Genomic DNA, 27143 nt, shown 5'->3' on the forward strand with positions numbered 1-27143 from the left:
TACTACTTGTTTTGTTTTTTAAAATAGTAAATAAAAACTCATCTATCTATGTGAAGCTTTTAATGATGACCTCATATCAGTGTTTATTTATATTTGTTATATATCTGTTCTACTAATTGTTATAATATATATTGATATGTATGTGATTATTGTCTTGTTTATTTATTATAATGCGACTGCCATTAAAAATTATATATAAGGTCACGCGTCATAACCGCTCAGTTCCGGGATCAGTTTTCACTCGCCATTTTGGACAACATAACGGGTCACTTTTGTTTCCATATTTCCGGAACATCGAATTCAAATGAACGTCCACTTTTATTTGCTCTTTGTGTGTTTTGTGCTCGATGATGGTAAGACATTGTGACATTCTTCCTATTAATGATAAAACATTCACAAACTGACACAGCTTCATATAATGATCCCGAATGTGTTTGTCCGGAAAATGTCCTCATCCGCACCCAGTGTGAGCTCGTGCAATTATTCTCCTATTTTCCATCATGTGTGCAACTTACAGTATCTGATTTAAGTTATAATGTGTAATATAAAATTAAGTCACACTATATATACAGTAGAAGCCGCTTTATGTAGTTTAAGATAATTTTATTTGTTTGACCGGAAGTCCCGATTAAAATATCAATAATGAATGTTAGTTCAGTTGCGGGGATTGAGCACAATTTTAATATTTCCTGAATGTTGCGATGAATTCCCGATGAATCATATCGCTATCAGCAGCTTGTGAGTAATATGAACACTATAATATTAATTAATTACACACAATGAAAACATTACATACAATACCGCTCAAAAGTTTAGGGTCACTTACTCTTTATTTTATATTTTACACATTTTATAATAACAGTAAAGTCATCTATCTTGGTAAAGTTGGTTGGACATTCGGTTTGGCAGATGTAAGGGTCCGTCTGAAAACTCCTCCCACTAAAACAATCACATGTCCACTCATTCATTCAATTCACGTGCAAATTATACATGAAAAACTAAACCGTAAAATACATTTTCACATTCAGAATGTTCTAATAACTTCCCAGAGGACAGACAGATTTACCACAGGTGAGATTATTACAGTATTATGTGAAATATTCACTAATATTCAGTAAAATTATATTTACTCATTCCCAGATTATATATATGAACTGCATTTATGTTGGGCTCTTATTGGCTGCTTTTCTTAATTATTTGGTCCAAGTCATCCATTTAAAAAATGTGTTTAGTATTATACAATTTTACTTTTGTATTTAATGAAATAAATTAATATGGTGGCACAATTATTTTTTTTGTCTACAAAACTAGTTTCAAACATTTAAGCACACGCCTTCAGATCACAAGATTTTTCAGATCATGAGAAATAAATGACCCCAAATAGCAGTGTATATTTGCATTATAGTGATATTAACACCGCAACATGAATGAATTACAGTGAAAAAATGATCTATATTTAATATGCATTATAGTGATATTAACACCGCAACATGAATGAATTACAGTGAAAAAATGATCTATATTTAATATGCATTACAGTGATATTAACACCGCAACACGAATGAATTACAGTGACAGAATGATCTATATTTAATATGCATTATAGTGATATTAACACCGCAACACGAATGAATTACAGTGAAAAAAATGATCTATATTTAATATGCATTATAGTGATATTAACACCGCAACACGAATGAATTACAGTGAAAAAATGATCTATATTTAATATGCATTACAGTGATATTAACACCTAAACACCTAATGAATTACAGTGAAACAATGATGTATATTTAATATGCATTACAGTGATATTAACACACGCAACACCGAATGAATTACAGTGAAAAAATGATGTATATTTAATATGCATTACAGTGATATTAACACCGCAACACGAATGAATTACAGTGAAACAATGATCTATATTTAATATGCATTACAGTGATATTAACATCGCAACACCGAATGCATTACAGTGAAAAAATGATCTATATTTAATATGCATTACAGTGATATTAACAACATAACACCGAATGAATTACAGTGACAAAATGAGCTATATTTAATATGCATTACAGTGATATTAACACCGCAACACGAATGAATTACAGTGAAAAAATGATCTATATTTAATATGCATTACAGTGATATTAACACCGCAACACGAATGAATTACAGTGACAAAATGAGCTATATTTAATATGCATTACAGTGATATTAACACCGCAACACGAATGAATTACAGTGAAACAATGATCTATATTTAATATGCATTACAGTGATATTAACACCGCAACACGAATGCATTACAGTGAAAAAATGATCTATATTTAATATGCATTACAGTGATATTAACACCACAAATACCTGAATGAATTACAGTGAAACAATGATCTATATTTAATATGCATTACAGTGATATTAACATCGCAAACACCGAATGAATTACAGTGAAAAAATGATCTATATTTAATATGCATTACAGTGATATTAACACCAAAACACTGAATGAATTACAGTGAAACAATGATCTATATTTAATATGCATTACAGTGATATTAACATCACGAACACCTAATGAATTACAGTGAAAAAAGATCTATATTTAATATGCATTACAGTGATATTAACATCACAACACCTAATGAATTACAGTGAAAAAATGATCTATATTTAATATGCATTACAGTGATATTAACACCATAACACCTAATGAATTACAGTGACAGAATGATCTATATTTAATATGCATTACAGTGATATTAACATCACATAACACCTAATGAATTACAGTGAAAAAATGATCTATATTTAATATGCATTACAGTGATATTAACACGCAAATACCTAATGAATTACAGTGAAACAATGATCTATATTTAATATGCATTACAGTGATATTAACACGCAAACACCTAATGAATTACAGTGAAAAAAATGATCTATATTTAATATGCATTACAGTGATATTAACACACCTAAACACCGAATGAATTACAGTGAAAAAATGATCTATATTTAATATGCATTACAGTGATATTAACACACGTAACACCTAATGAATTACAGTGAAACAATGATCTATATTTAATATGCATTACAGTGATATTAACACCGCAACACCGAATGAATTACAGTGAAACAATGATCTATATTTAATATGCATTACAGTGATATTAACACCGCAAATACCTAATGAATTACAGTGAAAAAATGATCTATATTTAATATGCATTACAGTGATATTAACACCATAAACACTAATGAATTACAGTGAAAAAATGATCTATATTTAATATGCATTACAGTGATATTAACACCGCAACACGAATGAATTACAGTGAAAAAATGATCTATATTTAATATGCATTACAGTGATATTAACACCTCAACACGAATGAATTACAGTGAAAAAATGAGCTATATTTAATATGCATTACAGTGATATTAACACCGCAACACGAATGAATTACAGTGAAACAATGATCTATATTTAATATGCATTACAGTGATATTAACACCTCAACACTAATGAATTACAGTGAAAAAATGATCTATATTTAATATGCATTACAGTGATATTAACACCACGAACACCTAATGAATTACAGTGAAAAATGATCTATATTTAATATGCATTACAGTGATATTAACACATGAACACCTAATGAATTACAGTGAAAAAATGATCTATATTTAATATGCATTACAGTGATATTAACACCACTAACACCGAATGAATTACAGTGAAAAAATGATCTATATTTAATATGCATTACAGTGATATTAACACCGAAACACCTAATGAATTACAGTGAAAAAATGATCTATATTTAATATGCATTACAGTGATATTAACACATCGAACACCTAATGAATTACAGTGAAACAATGATGTATATTTAATATGCATTACAGTGATATTAACACCGCAACACCTAATGAATTACAGTGAAACAATGAGCTATATTTAATATGCATTACAGTGATATTAACACCGCAAACACCTAATGAATTACAGTGAAACAATGAGCTATATTTAATATGCATTACAGTGATATTAACACCGCAAACACGAATGAATTACAGTGAAAAAATGAGCTATATTTAATATGCATTACAGTGATATTAACACCGCAAATACCTAATGAATTACAGTGACAAAATGATCTATATTTAATATGCATTACAGTGATATTAACATCACTAACACCGAATGAATTACAGTGACAAAATGAGCTATATTTAATATGCATTACAGTGATATTAACACCGCAACACTAATGAATTACAGTGAAAAATGAGCTATATTTAATATGCATTACAGTGATATTAACACCACAAACACCTAATGAATTACAGTGAAAAAATGAGCTATATTTAATATGCATTACAGTGATATTAACACCGCAACACCTAATGAATTACAGTGAAAAATGAGCTATATTTAATATGCATTACAGTGATATTAACACCGTAAACACCTAATGAATTACAGTGAAAAAATGAGCTATATTTAATATGCATTACAGTGATATTAACATCACGAACACCGAATGAATTACAGTGAAACAATGATCTATATTTAATATGCATTACAGTGATATTAACACACGAACACGAATGAATTACAGTGAAAAAATGATCTATATTTAATATGCATTACAGTGATATTAACACGCAACAGGAATGAATTACAGTGAAACAATGATCTATATTTAAAATGCATTACAGTGATATTAACACCATAACATGAATGAATTACAGTGAAACAATGATCTATATTTAATATGCATTACAGTGATATTAACACCGCAACAGGAATGAATTAGTGAAACAATGATCTATATTTAATATGCATTACAGTGATATTAACACCGCAACATGAATGAATTACAGTGAAACAATGATCTATATTTAATATGCATTACAGTGATATTAACACCGCAACACGAATGAATTACAGTGAAACAATGATCTATATTTAATATGCATTACAGTGATATTAACACCGCAACACCTAATGAATTACAGTGAAACAATGATCTATATTTAATATGCATTGCAGTGATATTAACACCATAACACGTAATGAATTACAGTGAAACAATGATCTATATTTAATATGCATTACAGTGATATTAACACCGCAACACCTAATGAATTACAGTGAAACAATGATCTATATTTAATATGCATTACAGTGATATTAACATCGCTAACACCTAATGAATTACAGTGAAACAATGATCTATATTTAATATGCATTACAGTGATATTAACACACGCAACACTAATGAATTACAGTGAAACAATGATCTATATTTAATATGCATTACAGTGATATTAACACTCACAACACCTAATGAATTACAGTGAAACAATGATCTATATTTAATATGCATTACAGTGATATTAACACACTAACACGTAATGAATTACAGTGAAAAATGAGCTATATTTAATATGCATTACAGTGATATTAACACCGCAACAGGAATGAATTACAGTGACACAATGATCTATATTTAATATGCATTACAGTGATATTAACACCGCAACATGAATGAATTACAGTGAAACAATGATCTATATTTAATATGCATTACAGTGATATTAACACCGCAACAGGAATGAATTACAGTGACAAAATGATCTATATTTAATATGCATTACAGTGATATTAACACCGCAACATGAATGAATTACAGTGAAACAATGATCTATATTTAATATGCATTACAGTGATATTAACACCGCAACAGGAATGAATTACAGTGAAAAATGAGCTATATTTAATATGCATTACAGTGATATTAACACCACTAACACCTAATGAATTACAGTGAAAAAATGATCTATATTTAATATGCATTACAGTGATATTAACACCTCAACACGTAATGAATTACAGTGAAACAATGATCTATATTTAATATGCATTACAGTGATATTAACACCACAACACCTAATGAATTACAGTGAAACAATGATCTATATTTAATATGCATTACAGTGATATTAACACCGCAACAGGAATGAATTACAGTGAAAAAATGAGCTATATTTAATATGCATTACAGTGATATTAACACCGCAACAGGAATGAATTACAGTGAAAAAATGATCTATATTTAATATGCATTACAGTGATATTAACACCGCAACACGAATGAATTACAGTGAAACAATGATCTATATTTAATATGCATTACAGTGATATTAACACCGCAACAGGAATGAATTACAGTGAAAAAATGAGCTATATTTAATATGCATTACAGTGATATTAACACCGCAACACGAATGAATTACAGTGAAAAAATGATCTATATTTAATATGCATTACAGTGATATTAACACCTCAACACGAATGAATTACAGTGAAACAATGATGTATATTTAATATGCATTACAGTGATATTAACACCGCAACAGGAATGAATTACAGTGACACAATGATCTATATTTAATATGCATTACAGTGATATTAACACCGCAACACGAATGAATTACAGTGAAACAATGATCTATATTTAATATGCATTACAGTGATATTAACACCGCAACACGAATGAATTACAGTGAAAAAATGATCTATATTTAATATGCATTACAGTGATATTAACACCGCAACACGAATGAATTACAGTGACAAAATGAGCTATATTTAATATGCATTATACTGATATTAACACTAAAACATGAATAAATTACAAGACATACTTGAGAAAGATGTTAGTTTGTGTCATGATTGAATGTTCTTGTTGTGTTTGTGTCATCTTGACAATATGACCTGTAAAAGAATCATTTTCACAGTGTTTTCCTGTTGTGCATCTTGAAGAGTGACTGTTCATTTGTGTGTCCAGGTGTGTTTGGTGATGATGAAATGAAGACTGTGTCAGTGATGGAGGGAGATTCTCTGACTTTACACACTGCTGTTACTGGATTACAGAATGACAAATCCAATTTTATTAAATGGTATTTTAATGACATCCGTGTTGCTCAAGTCTATGGAGATCTCAGTGTGTTCTGTACAGATGTGAAGTGTCCAGGTGGTTATAATGAGAGATTCAGAGACAGACTGAAGATGAACAATCAGACTGGATCTCTCACCATCATGAACATCAGTATTACAGACTCTGGAGATTATCTACTACGGATCATCATCAACAACATCAATGATAGAAAGACATTCACTGTCACTGTCCAACCTGGTGAGTCATTTAATATTGGCTTCCAATTTGTATTTATTGATATAATGGTACATAAACCAATGTTAATGTGATATATGTGGAAAATATGTCTTAAGTATTTTAAACTTGGATATAGTCTTCCCTGTTTTACTGATACGTGATGTTGAGGCCATGTTTAATGTGTGCTACTGCCTGTGATACATGATTTATTTTGAGATTACGTGTGTTTGTTTTGCTATGGGGATACTGTATTAATTGTATTTGTTCAGGTCTTGAAAAAGGTCTTAAAAGTCTTAAATATGATTTTAAAAACTATTGTAAAAATGCCCAAGTGATTAACTTGTATAAGATTCTAAAACTGTCTCAGTTTCTCCGTTAAAGCAATACAGAGTGCATATCAATATAATGGCACATTTTCTCTTCTCTTATTTATTAATCTTTGTAGTCTTAGTTTATTTGAATCTAGTGACTGCTGTTATTGTAGTATATGTGGGTATAATAGCAGTGGTGTAGTCTATTTTTTTGTAGTGAGTATACTTTGATTTTTCCCTCCCAGCCTCATACTCACCCGTCCCACAGCGACACCCCATAAGCACCACCACACTCACTAATGCATACAGTATGCATCTACATGTAATTGAGAGCATTCTGAAAAACTGCATTTTTGCACAATGCACATTTAAGAGTGCAATTTGCAACTATTATTAACAATAATGGAAAGCTGAGGCTTTTTTCTGTGAGGATGCCAGTTGATTTTGTTGCGCTGCAGACAGCACAACCTGGAAGTAAACAAAACCATGACTAATTAGCATCATCATACAAGTTTTGTATCTATATTGGCAATAACATCTGCTGAACAGGGCCAAAAAACCAGGTGAAAGGAGAAAAATGTTCCAATCTTTCAATAGCTAATTATCTGACAACTATTGATAACTAATTTAGTAATTTAATGGTGTAAATGTTTTAAATTAATGCACATTCAAGATGACATGAAGGAACTCATTGATCCACCACACACACTTAGTGAAGTTAGCTAGTTCTAGATACAATTCAGTATACCAACAATCCCCTGCTGTTAGTTATGTTAATGATAACGTTAATGATAACATATATGCTACTTTTACTTACCAGGTAACGTTACGATAGCATCAGGCTCGTTTTCTGAACCGTGTCGGAGAGCCAAAAAAATATGTAACTGTATATATGCAAAAATGTATGTATAATGTGTGACCAAAATAAAGGCTTCTATTCTGTAAAACACTCAATATTATTCTTTATATATTAGTTTTGGGATTACACATTCAGCACTTTTTAGATTCAATTATCCCTATAAATCTATTAAACTCAGTGACTATATGATGCAGTGAGATCCAGCAGATGGAATTTGTAGAAGGAATAACACATTTTATTTGTACAGATATTAGTAAAATTAATAGAATATGAATTAATGAGAATAAATGTAATAATAGGGGAAAAAAATGAATGTTTGGTTCTTTAATGTTAAGTAGATATATCTTAAGGATATATCCAAGGACTAAGTCCTGAAATTAATCTAACAATACTAGATCTTTTCTAGTGAAAATTAAATAAGTAATTAAATGAAAGAAGTTAAAGTACAGATAGTAAGATGAGGCCTCAAAGTTGGAAGTTAGGTCCAGAGAGCTGAAAGCTGAGCTGTTAGTCTAAAGACCAAAAATTAAGTTAATGTATTTATATCCTCTTGAGACTGTGCCAAGAAAAAGTCCTTATTTAGTACAGCGCCTGCACGGTTTGGAGTTAACGCAAGGTTTTCAGGACATATTGTTATGACCCACTGAAGTGCGAAGTCTGCGGTTAAGTGTCCTTGCATATTGAGATCATAAACATCAGAACTACACAAGTGTGTCTTATCTTGTATATGCAAGACTCCCTTCTGCACATTGCTTGAAACAATAACATCTATATTTATATCTACGTTAGCACCAAGCTCTCTGAATTCAGCTCTGAAACCTCATCAGTTCAAATGGGCAACAAGTTCATATACTAAGAGTCTAAAATGTATATACATTGTCCCAAACAGCACTCCAGTTTCTCACGGGAATGTTGGGCACAGAAAGTACAAACCATTTACAAGGATAGAGAACAAACATGAAGTAATCTGAAGTAAATGAAACACACACAACATGTATACAACACAGCAATACAATGGACATACAAGGAATAAATGGAGTCTTTATAAAATAATATATGCCATATAATGCCATAAGTTGGTTTCATGAATGTGAAGTATATGATTATATTCTAATTTAAAGGTTGTGGATACATGAATATGCTTCTATAATATCAAGCAAAAGTATAAAATATAGGAATGTCTCTAGCCACTTGCATCACTATAGAATTATAGTATCTGTATAAAAAGTACTGAAATTTTACACCCAAAAACAAGTCTTGTGCTATATAAAGAACAATATTTGGAGTGTTTTACAGTTGGCTTCATGTCTCTAGGCCATACGGTCATTGAGATTAATGGAATTATATTATTACAAACATTTACACTATTTATTTGAACACATATAGAATGTAAATTCCACAAACAGAGTCTTGTGTCATGAAAGGGATATTATGTGTTGTGATGTCATAATATCAAATGGTTAAATTGTTTAATTGATTTATAGGGCTAATACAATTGATATAAAACAAATCTGTTTTTAAATTTCAGTATTGTGCTAGGCAGAGAAAAACTATTCATGCATGTCCAAGTTGGTTTAGCTTGAAAATGTTATAGGCACGGAGAGTTTAATGGGTATTGTCGCGAATGTCAAATATAAAATTAAATTTCCCGCACTTAATTTTCTGTAGTTTAACATTCGTGTTATCTGCTGCAGCTGCAATGTCAACCAAAGCGGCAGTAGCTTCAGGTGCAGGCTTACAAATACACTGAAAGTTTGAGTTTGCTTTCATTTCATATCTCCTTTAGTGATTCACATTAGTTAATTTCAAACTTGCGCCGAGAATGACCGCCAAGCAACTGTGTTGTTGTTCTTTGGTATGTGACATCAGATCCAGGACACAGGCCACGGCAGCTCCAATGGTCCAAAAGTCAGTGCTTCGCAACACAGACGGGGTGAATTTATGAATGAAAGTGTGAAAGTTCTGTCACAAAATTATGTTGTTATGTATCCTTGTGGTTTTTTTAAGTGGGTATATGGAAATCCTTGATTTTTCCTAGTAGGTATACGGCGTATACCTGCGTATCACGTAGACTAAACCACTGTACTAGTGAATGTCATGTGATTGGGGGCGTGTTCTGCACCTGAGGTACGTGTATTGTGAATGTATGCATGGTGGAAGTAAAACCTGTTATGTTGTACTTTGGGTTCGTGTGGTGTGAATTATAAACACTCAAGAGCGATGTGTTGAACTACAACAGGTTTTACTTCCACCATGCATGCGTTCACAATACACGTACCTCAGTATGGTGTAGGTCCTCACCTAGCATTACTTTTGCTCCGCATTACCCCTGTAACAGGAATGAGCTACTCACCTGCACAAATGCTCATGGGGAGAGTATTAAGGAGCACACTTCCTGGTATTGCTGCAGTGCTGAAACCAGCTACTCCCAAAGGAGTCCACAGCAGACTTATGCATCTTCAAGGCAAGCAGGACTGCTATTACAATGCCACAGCAAAGCCTTTGCCTAACCTGTCCGCAGATTGTATGGTGCGCATGGAGACAAAGAAAGGGTGGATGCCAGCGGTAGTTATGGAGAAGAGAGAGGAGCCATGCTTATACAATGTCATGGCTCAATCTGGGCAGCTCTACAGAAGGAACAGACGTCACCTGTGGTCGGCTACACATCAACAGACACTCTCTGGTGACTCACGAGAGCCTGAGTCACCAGAGAGTGTAGGAAGCCAGCTGGATCAGAACCTAGTGAGTGAAGAATGCCAAGAGTTTACAGCAACACCTGTGACTACTACACATTATTACACTAGGAGTGGTAGAGAGATTCGTTCACCAGTTAAGATGAAGATATCCTATGAGTATCCTTTTGAAACAAGTTAAAGAGTTGTGGATACATAAAACTGTCTGTGTATAGTTTGAAGCTGAAAGAAAATAACAAGGTTTCTGGTTATGTAGTTTATTTATATATAGACATATCATTTCAAGGACACTTCTAGTCTAAAATAGTGATTTTATCCTGGAAGAGAGGGATGTAGTATATGTGGGTATACTAGTGAATGTCATGTGATTGGGGGCATGTTCTGCACCTGAGGAACGTGTATGTGAACGCATGCATGGTAGAAGTAAAACCTGTTATGTTGTAGTTCAACACAGCTCTCTTGTGTGTTTATTATTCGCACCACACGAACCCAAAGTACAACAGTTATTATGTTTATTGCGATTATGTTGCCGTGTATATACTTATGCTTTGATTCTGTCTTTTAAGAAACCCACACACATACCCGCATATATGTATATGCATAATAAAGCATACTAAGCTCCATTACATTATTGTATTGAGTGTGGTGACAATAAATGGGTTATTCCCGAACTCCATCAGTTCTACATTGCAGTCTCTTACCGAACACCCCATAGTGGGTCTTTTATCCACCAGCCTAAAAAATATAAATGGGACAAACATTTTTACAATAATTTAGAGTTTCATCTCTAAAACACCCTCGTGTGTCGACCTACAGTACCTTCATCTGCCTTCTTGCACTTCTTTAAGCCGTTACTGGAGTTAACAAGATATTTTCACACATCTTGGGGTGAATTTGGTGGTGCCTGGACAGATTGTCTCGATTTGTAGATTATTTTACACGCAGTTGTTGGTGGATTTTAATTAACTTGGAAAAGACTTTAAATATCTTTCAGAGTCGAACTTCAACAACCTTCTTACTCGTGGGTTCAGACTTCTCCTTTAATCTTGGCATGATGTGACGTACTTAAATACTTACAATCAAATCAGACCAGCTGTTGCATATGTGTGGTCTTATATTAAAGGAAAATTCCTTGTTCAGTAATTTAGGTGCACAATTGTTGTTATTTCCTCAGTTCTGTCCTCTACTATGGTGGAGGTTTATTCACCCAAAAGAAGAAACTGTTCATGTGTGTTTCAGGAGTGTCTGCTGCTGAAATGAAGATAAAGTCGGTGATTGAAGGAGATTCTGTCACTCTACACACTGATGATACTGTAAAACAGGGAGATGTTGTGATGACGTGGTATTTCAATGACACTCGTATAGCTGAAATGAAGGAAGATCCCAGTAAGAGCTGTACAGATGTGACGTGTGATGAAGGTGCTGAGAGATTCAGAGACAGACTGAAGATTGACCATCAGACTGGAGATCTCACTATCACAAACAGCAGAACTACAGACTCTGGACTTTATCAAATAGAGATCAGCAGCAGTATCAGCAGCAGCTTCAGCGTAAAGAGCTTCAGTGTTAATGTCAGCGGTGAGGACGATTTCATCATTTAATGCAGATAATCAGATCTTCAGTTGTTATAAAGAGCTGATGATGATCACATTCAGTGACACTAATGACTGTCTCTCTTCATCATTACAGTATCAGACCGACAAACTCCAGATTCAGGTCGGACTTCTGGTGCTGTAGCAGGAATATGTGTTGCTGTTGCTGTTGTTCTGGTTATCACTGTAACTGCTGGTGTGATTTACTATAGACGTAAGATCTCAAGACAAGGACAAAATGGCAAGTATTACATACAGCTGATATAAAAGAGGAAAATATTAGATTAAATGGGTAAAAAGAGACAAAGAAAATGTGTAATTGAGTTTTTATTAAACAGAAATGGAGACGCAGAACAATGTTCAGGTAAGATACTTCAGTATGTGCATTACATCTTTCTGTCTCTGAATTTACAACAGATTCAGATCAGTTTGATTTCATCTGAAGCGTTTCAGAGATTTTTAATTTTAATGTGATTTTGGTCAAACTTAATAAAACGTTTTTATTTCTTTAACCTTAGTTAATGCATTAGGTATCATGAACAAACAATGAACAATATATTTTACAGCATTTATTAATCAATGTTTGTTCACAAAAATACAATTGTTCATTGTTTGTTCGTTGTTAGTGCATTGTTTGTTCATTGTTAGTGCATTGTTTGTTCGTTGTTAGTGCATTGTTTGTTCGTTGTTAGTGCATTGTTTGTTCGTTGTTAGTTCATTGTTAGTTTGTTGTTAGTTCATTGTTAGTTTGTTGTTAGTTTGTTGTTAGTTCATTGTTAGTTCGTTGTTAGTTCGTTGTTTGTTCGTTGTTTGTTCGTTGTTAGTTCATTTTTTGTTCGTTGTTAGTTCGTTGTTATTTCGTTGTTTGTTCATTGTTAGTTCATTGTTTGTTCGTTGTTAGTTCCTTGTTAGTTTGCTGTTTGTTCATTGTTTGTTCGTAGTTAGTTCGTTGTTTGTTCATTGTTTGTTCGTAGTTAGTTCGTTGTTTGTTCATTGTTAGTTCGTTGTTAGTTCATTGTTTGTTCGTCGTTAGTTCAATGTTAGTTCGTTGTTTGTTCATTGTTCGTTGTTAGTTCATTGTTAGTTTGTTGTTTGTTCATTGTTAGTTCGTTGTTTGTTCATTGTTAGTTCGTTGTTTGTTCATTGTTAGTTTGTTGTTTGTTCATTGTTAGTTTGTTGTTTGTTCATTGTTAGTTTGTTGTTTGTTCGTTGTTAGTTCGTTGTTTGTTCGTTGTTAGTTCATTTTTTGTTCGTTGTTAGTTCGTTGTTTGTTCATTGTTTGTTCGTTGTTAGTTCATTGTTTGTTCGTCGTTAGTTCAATGTTAGTTCGTTGTTTGTTCATTGTTAGTTCATTGTTTGTTCATTGTTAGTTCATTGTTTGTTCATTGTTAGTTCGTTGCTTGTTCATTGTTAGTTTGTTGTTTGTTCATTGTTAGTTCGTTGTTTGTTCGTTGTTTGTTCGTTGTTAGTTTGTTGTTTGTTCGTTGTTAGTTCATTGTTTGTTCGTTGTTAGTTCCTTGTTAGTTTGCTGTTTGTTCATTGTTTGTTCGTAGTTAGTTCGTTGTTTGTTCATTGTTTGTTCGTAGTTAGTTCGTTGTTTGTTCATTGTTTGTTCGTTGTTAGCTCAATGTTAGTTCGTTGTTTGTTCATTGTTAGTTCATTGTTTGTTCATTGTTAGTTCATTGTTAGTTTGTTGTTTGTTCGTTGTTTTTTCGTTGTTAGTTCATTGTTAGTTCATTGTTTGTTCGTTGTTAGTTCGTTGTTATTTCGTTGTTTGTTCATTGTTAGTTCATTGTTTGTTCGTTGTTAGTTCGTTGTTAGTTTGTTGTTTGTTCGTTGTTTTTTCGTTGTTAGTTCATTGTTAGTTCATTGTTTGTTCGTTGTTTGTTCGTTGTTAGTTCGTTGTTATTTCGTTGTTTGTTCATTGTTAGTTCATTGTTTGTTCGTTGTTAGTTCGTTGTTTGTTCATTGTTTGTTCGTTGTTAGTTCGTTGTTTGTTCATTGTTAGTTTGTTGTTTGTTCGTTGTTTGTTCATTGTTAGTTCGTTGTTAGTTCATTGTTTGTTCGTTGTTAGTTCATTGTTTGTTCGTTGTTAATTCATAGTGCATTAATGTTAACTGATACTTAACTTCTGATTTAAAAAAGTATTAGTATATGTTGTAATTAACATTAAGTTCATTAGTTCATGATAACTACAGTAATGTTGATAAATAATATGAACAAATTGAACCTTTTTTTAAAGTGTTACTGTAATTTTACTGTATGGGGCATAAACGTGTAACTGCAGCATATAACAGGGTTGGGAGGGTTACTTTTGAAATGTATTCCACTACAGATTACAGATTACATGCTCTAAAATGTAATATTCCATTAGATTACTCAAGGTCAGTAATGTAATCTAAATACTTTGGATTACTTCTTCATCACTGGTAGGTATTTTCTTTTCTTTTGACTATTAAAACTCAAAATATATGTTAAAAATGCATTCTCTGAAAAACCTCAATATCTGATGCAGTGTTGTATCTTGTTTTAGAGACATCAAGCTGATCTAGTTTTAAGGATTTTTAGATATGTTTACATTAAACCAATACAAAAATTATTATCAAGAATATGATTTTTGCCCTAATATCAAAGGTCTTACTAGAAAAGACATAAAATTAATTATGATCCAAAGTGAAATTTCTTGATAATAATATGATCGTGTCTGGTAACATGTGCATGTAAAATGGCTAGAAAAGAATTTTTAATTAGCGTAAAGCTAACAATTTACACAAGGTTTATTTCTATTTCTTCTGCTCCAATCGTACTTCTCTGTCTGCTCGTATGAATGTCACATCATAAGAAAGTGTTTCAGCGCTGTTCAAATGCACTTTGGATCATTTATATGTATAAATGTTTTCTGACTGAAAGGACTAAATATTAAATGAAACAAATGACAATAAAATGCAAAGTAATCTCTTCAGTAATCAAAATACTTTTTGAATGTAAATAATTTTAATTATAACTGTAAATTGGCCATGAAAAATCACGATCTGTGCAACCGTAATAAACATCATCGATTCGACACCAGCGGTTAATGTCTTCTAAAGCCACACGATTGATTTTGGTGCAAAAACAATCAATATTTTAGTACTTTTTAACAGTAATCCAACGCTTCACGAGAGGGTGGAGTACAAGCGGTCTCTCGTGTGTCGTATTCATGTTGGCATGTTACAGACGTAATCTCACGTTCTCTTCTCAGTTGGGACATTCAGGATAAGCACACAAACGCACCATTGTGAGTAAAGAAACAGATAAATACAGATCTAACCCAAAACCAGTGAAGCTTCTGTTCAGTGTTCCTCCTTTTCATTTGTAAACAGCTGCTCTTCCGTGTGTCTCACAACACGATTATATCACACGCGTGTACCGCTGCTGACCAGAAGCATCATTTACTGTTAAGAGTACTTAAATATTTATATTTGTGCACCAAAATCGATTGTGTCACTTTAGAAGACATTAATTGAACCGCTGGAGTCGTGTCGATGATGTTTATGATGACTGTCTGTGATTTTTGGAGCTTCAAAAGAAAAATCTCCGTCCACTTGCATTTTAAGGACCTGCTGAGATATTTTTATTTGTCTGTTGTGTAAGTTTGAGCTGTTTTCTGCCCTTCTGAATCACAAATCCTGTTCATTTCTTTGATCTTCTGTGAATCTGTGTTTTCTTACAGGAGGATGACGGAGAGAACGAGACTCATGTGATGAATGTTGCAGGACAGGAAAAGAGAGAGAATGCAACTGAATGACTCGAATAATCCGCTCAAAGGTGCTCGCAGCACTAGGAGAGATCTCGCTCCGCACTGCTGCCAATCCTACGATCCACCTTGCGAGCGTGACGCTCAGACTTCATGGCAACGGTTGCGTCCTCTCATCATCTCTAGTGAAGAGTGCGACAGAACTACAGTGATGTGGACAGCAGCTCTGATCTTTCTTCAGTGTAATATTGAATGTTGTTCTCTTGCAACAAACCTGCATCATTTCTGCCCTGTCCCGCTCCGCACGCGTCGCCTCATTTCCCTGCATGTGTGTAGACATGAAGCGCCACACGAGTACCTGAAATTGATCTTTTAAAGCCGTTTAAAACAATATCCTAGCATAAGTAATGTAGTGTTAATAGGAGCGCTCTGTGACTAACATTGTAACAATGACTAACGGATTCACTTTACGTCACCAACTGGCTCATATTACACACAAAAATGATCTTTTGCCACCACCTAATGGCTAACATATATATAATAGTAACTCCTAACAGATATGCATTACACTTGCACTTTAGTTTAGAACGGCACGGACACAAGCGGAGTGACACACAGTGAAGCGTCCGAGTGCTGATCCTGTCAGACCATCAGTGCTCATGGAACGTCTCTCGTCCAATCAGATTTCAGGACCGGAACTAACTGTTGTATATTACACCTTATAACTTAAATCAGATACTATTTGCACACATGATGGAAAATAGGAGAATAATTGCACGAGCTCACATTGGGTGCGATTCAGGACATTTTCCGGACAAACACATTCGGGATCATTATATGAAGCTGTGTCAGTTTGTGAATGTTTTATCATTAATAGGAAGAATGTCACAATGTCTTACCATCATCGAGCACAAAACACACAAAGAGCAAATAAAAGTGGACGTTCATTTGAATTCGATGTTCCGGAAATATGGAAACAAAAGTGACCCGTTATATTGTCCAAAATGGCGAGTGAAAACTGATCCCGGAACTGAGCGGTTATGATGCACTGACCTTTTATTTGTTTGTTAAGGTCACATTATAATCAATAAACAAGACAATAATCACTTACATATAAATATATGTTATAACAATTAGTTCAATTCTGGGTTTTCTTTTAGCCCATTTTAGTTTATGCATATTTCCCCATAATCAGACAAAGACTGACAATAAAAGACACATTTGGTATAATCTTTGTCTATCAAAATAAAAAAAAATACATCTTTTTCAGAAAGATTAACTTCTATACATATTTACAGAGAAATCCTTCCAAGTCGACTTGAAACATTCTGCTATAAATGCAGTTAAAGAATAAGTGGACAACATTCACTTTCTCCAACCCACAAAATCACATTTAGTATCTATATCAGTACAAAATCTTAGGAAAAGTGCTTTAACAGGATGCTTTTTGTTTTTTTATTGGCTGTTCTCATTCTTCCATCCTATGTAGGACAAAACATGCAAAAATAATAAATACATAAATAAATAAGAAAATAAATAAAGGAATAAATGTCTTGATAAAATAAATGAATTAGTTTTTAATGAAAGTTATTCCTGAATTTATTTTTGTATGACTTTTTTTTTGTTTATTTATTATTTTCTATATTTATTTATTATTTTCTCTTTTTATTTTTATTCTTTAAAACATTTTTTTATTCTTTCATTTGTTTGTATTATTATTTATTTATGCATTTATTGATTTCTATATTTAAATATTCCCACATTTATTCTTACATTTCTGTCCTGCTCAACATCGATTTATCATAGATTGAAGCGTGTGCTCGATTACTCTTGACTTGGTTTGATGTGACGTCAGGTCATATATTGTGTAAACTATAGATATTTGTGGGGCTAAAAACATAAGAGCTTTAGTCAATTCAAGATTTATTGGTTATACTACAATCACAAAATAAATGGGGAGCTGTTTCTTCAACAAAACCACAAAATGAGCAAGTTTCAGAAATGATATGATTTAATCTTTAAGCTTTTCTTTTTTTCTGTGTATATAACTTCATATTTTGATGTCTGCAAATCCATAATAGAGTTTTCTGTTGTTATGATTGTTCATTGTAAAATGCTTCATTTCCCTGATCGTTTATGTATGTATGTAAATATAAGTTCTGCAATAAAATAAAATCTATAGCTGACGCTTCACATATATCTAGAGTTGCGACACTTGTGAATGAAGTCGATAATCGCGCATCAAATAACTGTTTCATTTAGAGTAGAGGTGCTTATTGATGTTTTAGGAGAGCTGTATGCCGGTATGAATGTCGAAGCACATCCTGGATTGTTAAACTCTCTGCAAAACGTTTCTCTGCATATTCTTAATCTGTGCGAGTCAGAGCGTGCTGAGGTGGGACGTCCATCTGCTTCTGATAATACTATTGAGCTCTCGACCAATGATGCACTGGAGCTCCGCAAGAACCGCCCCCCTCATTTACATGTTGCACACAGAAAAGTACAAATAAATACATGTATAAATAAATAAATATGGGAATATATAAATATGGAAATAAATATATGTGGGAATAAATAAACATAAAAAATGTAATAACACATAAATAAAAATATGCAAAATAAATTAATAAATAATTAAAAGTTAAAAAGAATAAAAATAAAGTTAAAAATAAATATAGAAAATAATAAAGGAATAAAGTCATACAATAATAAATTCAGGAATAAATTTAATTAAAAACTAATTATATTTGTTTTATCAAGACATTTATGCCTTTATTTTTTTATTATTACATGTATTTATTTATTTATTATTTATGCAGCTTTGGGCCTCCATACCCAACGACGTTCATTTGTGGAAAACACAATGGGGTAACGATATTTGGTTGCTCGTGAGTCTGAACATAAGGGCGGGGTGCAATTTAAAACAATTCTGGGGATATTTTGTATTCTGAGGGGGACCTACTGGTCACTAAGTTTTGTTGTTTTTTACTTAGATTAACTTTTATGGTACAACTCTAAAAGTGAAAATGATGTTCCGTTTCAGAGGTTAGAGAGTCGATTAACACACTGTTTATCCAAATTCCCTCTTATTAATTGGAGGAGATTTTAATATCACATTAGATAATGCTCTTGACAGATCCTCGTGCTTTATCTTCTTCCAATAACACACTGAAGGCCTTTAAGCAGACATTTGGAGTATTAGACATTTGGAGAGAATAATCCCTGGTTTGAAAGCCTTCACTTGGAATAATAAGGCGTGTACTCGTATTGATTACTGGATAACCTCTTGTAGCTCACAGAAGGAAAATGTTTTTGTCAGTATTCTTTCCACATCATTGACAGATCATAAAGCAGTCTCTGTTAATATTGCTTTGCAATCTTCCATTTCCACCAACCAATAAAACTCTTATTGGAAGTTTAATAGCTCAGTTCTGGGACATGAACCATTCGCGGCTTGACGACACAATATTGGAATATAGCTCAGATTAATGATTATTTTAATAATTGGGAACCATTTAAATTTGAAGAAAATAACTTAGTTTCTAAAATTTCAGCTCTCACTCAGATATCATCTCCCAGTTTCTCAGACAATGAAATAATGGAGCTTATTACCCTTCAAAACCAACTAGAGGAATCTATAAAGGAAAGCAGAGGGGGCTTTCGTTAGATCTAAACAGAAGTGGCTAGAGAAGGGAAGAACAAATCATTAATGGTACAGCATGACCCAAAGACTGTCGAGATTACTGTTCGTCTTTTTAGAGCTCTCTATGAGTCAAGATGTGTTGAAAGGGATACATTAGATTTCTTGAATAGTCTCACTAATACCGAAGTTGTAAGTGAAGACAAAAAATAACTCTGTGATAATACATATTTAGAGGAAGTCCTACATGCAATTGGGGATCTTAAATTAAATAAATCCCCTGGTGTGGATGGTTTGACTTCGGAACTCTATAAATGCTTTTCAGAAGAACTTCTTTTCTTTTGAATCTTTTTTCCAAAGTACAGAATTACACAAGGTTTATTTCCCTTAATACCCAAACCAAAAGAGGACACATTATTCTGACAATTGGCACCCAATGTGTTTGCTTAACAGTGATTATAACATTTGAGCCAGAATTTAAAAAGCAAAAGATCTAGGGGTGCTTCATCAAAAACTGGTATTGTTAATTTTTTGGTGGTTATTGATAGTAAAAAAGGACTTAAGTATTGAACTGTTTCTCACCCACACCTATCATACGCTGAAGAAATCAGCTCAGTGAATGTGTCTGCTTGGCTCCGAAGAAGAAATGTGAATGTGGGTTTGCTGCGACACTCCTTTTATACCCGTATGTCCGGGGGAGTGGCATGCAAATCCCACACACCAATTCCTATTGGCCTTTGCTCAAAAGATCAGAGATGTCTGGGCTCCTTATAAGTAAATGAGATGAAAATAGAGACATTCAAGAAACTGTCTGTTTTCCAGAGAATACTGCTGAATTTGGGCTTTAAGACACATTCTTCCTTGACTGTTAAAGAGAGAAAACTGAAATCTTATTAGAAGACATTGTAATATACTGTAATATTTACAGCACAATTTTGATATTTTACTGAAAGTAAATTTGGATTATTTACTGATAATTTCCAAAATACAAAGTTTAAATAAAATCTCCAACATGGTGTAAATTAAAACAGTCATTATGTCCATTTATTTCATATTGTTACGAATCAGACGAAGGCAGACGAGGAGTGGGGATCTAAATGCAGCTTCTTTATTGAAAATAACTAGACAGGAACAAATAAAACATCCACAATGGGGAAAACAAAACAAAAACACGAAAGACATCCAAGGAGTACACAGGCAGGATTAACATCTACAGAGCACAAGGATACACATACACATTCAACAACCGACAAAGACTGAACAAACAACGGGGCTTAAGTACACAGGGAGAGTGATTATCAAACGAGACACAGGTGAGAACAATGATGAGGGCAGGGAATTATGGGAAGTGTAGTTTACAACAGTTGACAAGTGAAACACGGGGCAGACAACAGGGGATCATGACACATATAGAGTTACACTGTTGTGAGACTGGAGGAGTCTAACGGTATTTTAACATTGTTTAAAACACTTAATACGTTATAAATATAAAATGAAAATGATCACATAAACATAAAGTACACGGCAAATACATGGACTGCAATGAAATACACTTGATATTTGGTATAAAACTTAATAAAAAGTTTTTATAATCTAACATTTTTATTTGTCATTTGTCAAGTAAATGTGGCATAATGTTGATTTCCATAAAAAGAAAATTCCAACACAAACTCCATTATTTCATGTTTACAGTAAGACACTTATTCAATGCAAGTGTGTCTTTATAAAGTATAACCTCAAGATGTAAACATGATATTAATGTGATATAATCTTATCTATGTAAAGTTATAGTCAGTCATTCAAAATCACTGTCATGATCCCGTGTAATTGAATTTAACTTTACACAGATAACCAGCAATAGTTTTATATTTAAATGAATAGGTATAAATACATTTATGTCACTAATAAAGGAGGTAATAAGTCTGTAGTCTCACAGCTCCATTAATAACTCTCTTCAGTTCTACTTAATAACCGATATGTGCTGGAAGACAAGTGTTGCTCGAATATAAACTAACATGCAACATTTATGTTATATGATTATGATCTCTGTGATGATCTTGATGACAGCTGCAATGATTTTAGGAAATCAGCCCACATCTGACCACTACACTAAACCAAACACTGAACGATCACTGATGATGTGTAACATGTTCCAATAATAAAGAAAAAAGTGGTGGTGGCGTAGTGGACTAAAGCACATAACTGGTAATCTGGTAATCAGAAGGACGCTGGTTTGATCCCCACAGCCACCACCATTGTGTCCTTGAGCAAGGCACTTAACTCCAGGTTGCTCCGGGGGGATTGTCCCTGTAATAAGTGCACTGTAAGTCGCTTTGGATAAAAGCATCTGCCAAATGCATAAATGTAAACGTTGTAGTGCACTCAATGGGGTTCTCAACTAATACTTGACATTTGTTCATCACATGGAGAATAAATGAAAGAAACATAATGAGGAATATAAAATGAGGTTATTTGGCAGTACTGTAGATAGTGGTTTGAACTATTTATACTTCATCTCATGTTTACAATATTTCTTGTCAATAGATGAATGATATAGAAATGAATACTCAAATAGATCAGATATTCTCAAACTGCACAACTAGACTTAAAATTACTTTAAAATATGAAACAATATAATTATATATAATTTGATCTCTCGTGATTTAGTGCTTTATTTCAAAGAGCTTGTTTTGTATTTGTAATTCATTAAGTTTGATTTGCTTGTTTAAAACTATTTATAAGTCCATATACATTATTGTTTCAGGATTGTGGAGTGCTGATATCTCATGTGCAGATTTAAACTGGCCTGCTCGACTCTCAAACACTAGATTCAGTTTTCATAAATGTGCTCAAACTAATTTATATTTTTTGTGCTTGAATTTTCATTGTAAAGGGATTTTGATGGGCAAGGAGGAGGCGAGAACCGGCTTGACAATATAAATAATATTTTAATGATAAACTTAAACAAACGACAAAACACACACATGACGGACATGTCCATAAACGATCTCTCTCTCCCGCACCACTGTCCGCAATCGGCCTTTATCCCTCTCGGAGGCTCGATTAGCCCAATAAGGGACCGGGTGTGTATAACCACGACCCGGCCCCGCCCTGTCACAATCAATAATATAATTACATGCATAGATGAGGGTTTTGATTGTATATTTATATTAACTTCAGGCACATTGATTTTACTCATTGAGGCTCGTGTGTGTTGCTTTAGTGAAATAAAAGATTAAAGAGAACATTTATTTGCTTCTTATTTGATCAAATGTTGGAACTGAAATGTTTGAGAAGCGCTTCAGATGATCTGATGAAACACATTCATCACTGTTCAGAAAGTTTCCAGTATTCTGAATTCATCAACTCAAGACTAGAGAAAGTGTGTTTGTACTTTTTGTTTCATGTCAGTAAAACTGAATAATTTGGTTATTAAGCATCAAGTCTTTCCAAAAGCAGCAAAATTAAACTGTTGAACCGCTTTAAATGAACCAAACGTCACAATCATGTACGGTCCCCACCGACAAACACAGTTAAAGACACGAGTTCACAGTCAACCAAGTAATCTCAGTGTTGGCTCATATGGAAGATAAATACAACTGCAGCTGCTGATATCGAGTCAGATTTCCCTTTCTCAATAGTAAGTGAGGTTTGGATTTGAGGTGGGGAAACTGATCCTCGATCAGAGCAGCGTTATACCGAACAGCAGCAGGAATTGCAGCAGCAGCAAAAACTGTTGTCGAGTCATTCTGTTGCATCCTCTCTCTCTTCTTCTCTCTCTTCTCTCTCTTCCTGTCCTCTCACTTCCTGTCTTTCATCATTAATCAAATGAGTCTCATTCTCTCTTTCATCCTCCTGTAAGAAAACACAGATTCACAGAAGATCAAAGAAATGAACAGGATTTGTGATTCAGAAGGGCAGAAAACAGCTCAAACTTACACAACACACATTTACTGTTGAAGTGAATAAAGTCTTTTTGAAATGTTTCATTTGACTGAGAAAGTAACAGTTGCACTTTATTTTACAGTATGTGTACTTCAGTGTACTTACACAAGAAAGTACTGAGTAATATGAGGTAACTACATGTACTCAATATGGGTTACGGTGAGTTTAGGGTTAGTATCTAGTCATTACTGGAGTTGTTGTAATTATGTAGTAAGTAAATGTAGAACAGAACTGTAAAATAAAGTGCTGCTGAATTATCTGTTTAAACTTTAATGAATCTCAAACCCCTTTCCAAATGTATTCATGTGCAGGATATGAATTAAATATCAAAAATTATATTTTCTCCAGTTAAAAAGAGAATTCTTGATATCAGGAATATAATTATGAATATTATGAAAGTGTAAAATTGTCACATCAGTAATTATATTTACACTAATAAACTCGTGGAAATGATCATTTCAGATGTCTGTAATGTGATTGTGATTATTTGTGAACATGGAAGTCTTTAAGGAATTGTTCACCCAAACCTATAAACCAAATGAAACTAAATGTCTTAAATGTAGGAAGGATGTTTTTTCTAAATAAATCTTCATTTTAAAAACTGTATCATCATCTTCTGTAATGCACCAATACAAAATGTTTGATCATCGACTCTAATGAAGGTTTTGTAGATCACAAACTATTCACAAACACTCATTAATCATGAATATGAATTACTGCATTACATTGACAATGATTTTTACTTCATGTTTGTTTTCTGCTTGTTTGTTGTTTTGGCATAAATCATTAAAGTTGAGCTTGATACAAATATAAAGATGAGAATAAAGTAACACAGTTTACAGCGTACATTTAACATATAATATCAATATTTGGGCCTGATGTATCGTATACTGAATATGTGTGTTAAACTGTCTAAAACACAGAAAATAATCTCTGAGACGCTTCAGATGAAATCAAACTGATCTGAATCTGTTGTAAATTCAGAGACAGAAAGATGTAATGCACATACTGAAGTATCTCACCTGAACATTGTGCTTCATCTCCATATCTGTTGAATAAAAACTCGATTAAACACATTTTCTATGTAAATATATTTTGAGAATAAAAATGAGAAAAAAAACAAAAAAAAAACACACATATTTAAAGACACTTTTTACCCCTTTAATCTCATATTTCCCTCTTTTATATCAGCTGTATGTAATACTTGCCATTTTGTCTTAGTCTTGAGATCTTACAGCGATAGTAAATCAGTAGCAGCTACACCAACATACACGACAACCAGAGCAACATATATTCCTGCTACATCACCAGAAGACGGACCTGAATCTGGAGTTTTTATGTCTGATACTGTAATGATGAAGAGAGACAGTCATTAGTGTCACTGAATGTGATCATCATCAGCTCTTTATAACAACTGAAGATCTGATTATCTGCATTAAATGATGAAATCGTCCTCACCGCTGACATTAACACTGAAGCTCTTTACGCTGAAGCTGCTGCTGATACTGCTGCTGATCTCTAGTTGATAAAGTCCAGAGTCTGTAGTTCTGGTGTTTGTGATAGTGAGATCTCCAGTCTGATGGTCAATCTTCAGTCTGTCTCTGAATCTCTCAGCACCTTCATCACACGTCACATCTGTACAGCTCTTACTGGGATCTTCCTTCATTTCAGCTATACGAGTGTCATTGAAATACCACGTCATCACAACATCTCCCTGTTTTACAGTATCATCAGTGTGTAGAGTGACAGAATCTCCTTCAATCACCGACTTTATCTTCATTTCAGCAGCAGACACTCCTGAAACACACATGAACAGTTTCTTCTTTTGGGTGAATAAACCTCCACCATAGTAGAGGACAGAACTGAGGAAATAACAACAATTGTGCTCCTAAACTACTGAACAAGGAATATTCCTCTAATATAAGGCCACACATATGCAACAGCTGGTCTGATTTGATCGTAAGTATTTATGTACGTCACATCATGCCAAGATTAAAGGAGAAGTCTGAACCCCTGAGTAAGAAGGTTGTTGAAGCTCGACTCTGGAAAGGTATTTAAGATACAGTGGCCTCCACTAACATTGGCAACTTTGGTAAATATGAGAAAAGAAGTCTGTAAAAAAATATGTCTTTATAGTTTATCCTTTTGATGTTTCATTCAACATATTCACACAAAAAAATCTAACCTTTAATTAAAGTAAAATAATTGAAAAGAAAAAACTCATAATTAAATATATTTCACCAAAACATGGTTGCCACAATTACTGGCACACCTATAAATTCTTATGAGTAAAATATATCTGAAGAAGGCCTATATTTCCATTCATATTTTACATATGGGTGACTAGGAACAAGAAATTGAACTTGTTCATCCATCACTTCCTGTTTCACAGGGGTATAAATAAAAGTAACACAAGGCAAATTTACTTATCCATCACAGTGGGTTAGACTAAAGAATATAGTTCTGATGTGGGCAAAATGGGAAGTGGCTATAAGAAAATAGCTAAAGAATTGAAAATGCCAATTTCCACCAACAGTGCAATAATTACGAAGTTCAAATCAACTGGAGATCTTAAGAATCAGCCTGGAAGAGGACGTGTGTCTATATCGTCTCCACAAAAAGTGAGGAGGATGGTACAAGTGGCCAAATAATCTCCAAGGATCACAGCTGCAGAATTGCAGAAATTAGTTGGGTATTGGGTAAGAAAGTCTAAAAACAAAAAACATATCAGACATCCCCTACATCACCACAAGTTGTTTGGGAGGGTTTCAAGAAAAAAGCCTCAGCTCTCATCCATCAACAAACTCAAGCGTCTTCAGTTTTCTAGACACTACTGTAACTTCAAATGGGACCGGGTTCTCTGGCCAGACTAAACAAAAAAGATCTTAGTGACAGCAAACACCAGAGATGGGTTTGGCACACACAGAGATTAAGAAGTATCCAATGCAGATGGTTAAATGTGGTGCTGGATCTTTAATGTTGTAGGGTTGTTTCGAATACATGGTATCATGGACTATCTAATACTCGGGTGTAACAATGCATCGATCCAATAACCAACAATCCAATGTTATCAATACAACGTGTACATTTCGATATAGACATTTTTAAGATGCACCTTTATTTTATTACTTTCATGTCAGCCACGTCCATACGCATTTCCTACCAGCA

The 27143-nt window shown here is 33.4% G+C and overlaps 1 protein-coding gene across 2 annotated transcripts in view; it reads left to right on the forward strand.

The window, feature by feature from the left end:
- The first annotated feature begins 231 nt into the window (after positions 1-231).
- The window catches only part of LOC127639396 (uncharacterized), a 52205-nt gene continuing 25293 nt past the window's right edge, over positions 232-27143 (forward strand). The window contains exons 1-6 of one of the 2 annotated variants that reach the window (XM_052121381.1): positions 232-353; positions 6873-7220; positions 12302-12640; positions 12752-12895; positions 12993-13018; positions 16367-17923. In XM_052121381.1, the coding sequence (XP_051977341.1) occupies positions 305-353; positions 6873-7220; positions 12302-12640; positions 12752-12895; positions 12993-13018; positions 16367-16441 (981 nt within the window). In that variant the 5' untranslated portion in view covers positions 232-304 and the 3' untranslated portion in view covers positions 16442-17923. Of the gene's footprint in view, positions 354-6872; positions 7221-12301; positions 12641-12751; positions 12896-12992; positions 13019-16366; positions 17924-27143 lie in introns of those variants that run through there. The other variant, XM_052121382.1, reaches the window with a different exon arrangement.

This window comes from Xyrauchen texanus, chromosome 48, assembly GCF_025860055.1.
Source record: "Xyrauchen texanus isolate HMW12.3.18 chromosome 48, RBS_HiC_50CHRs, whole genome shotgun sequence".
NCBI lineage: Eukaryota > Metazoa > Chordata > Actinopteri > Cypriniformes > Catostomidae > Xyrauchen > Xyrauchen texanus.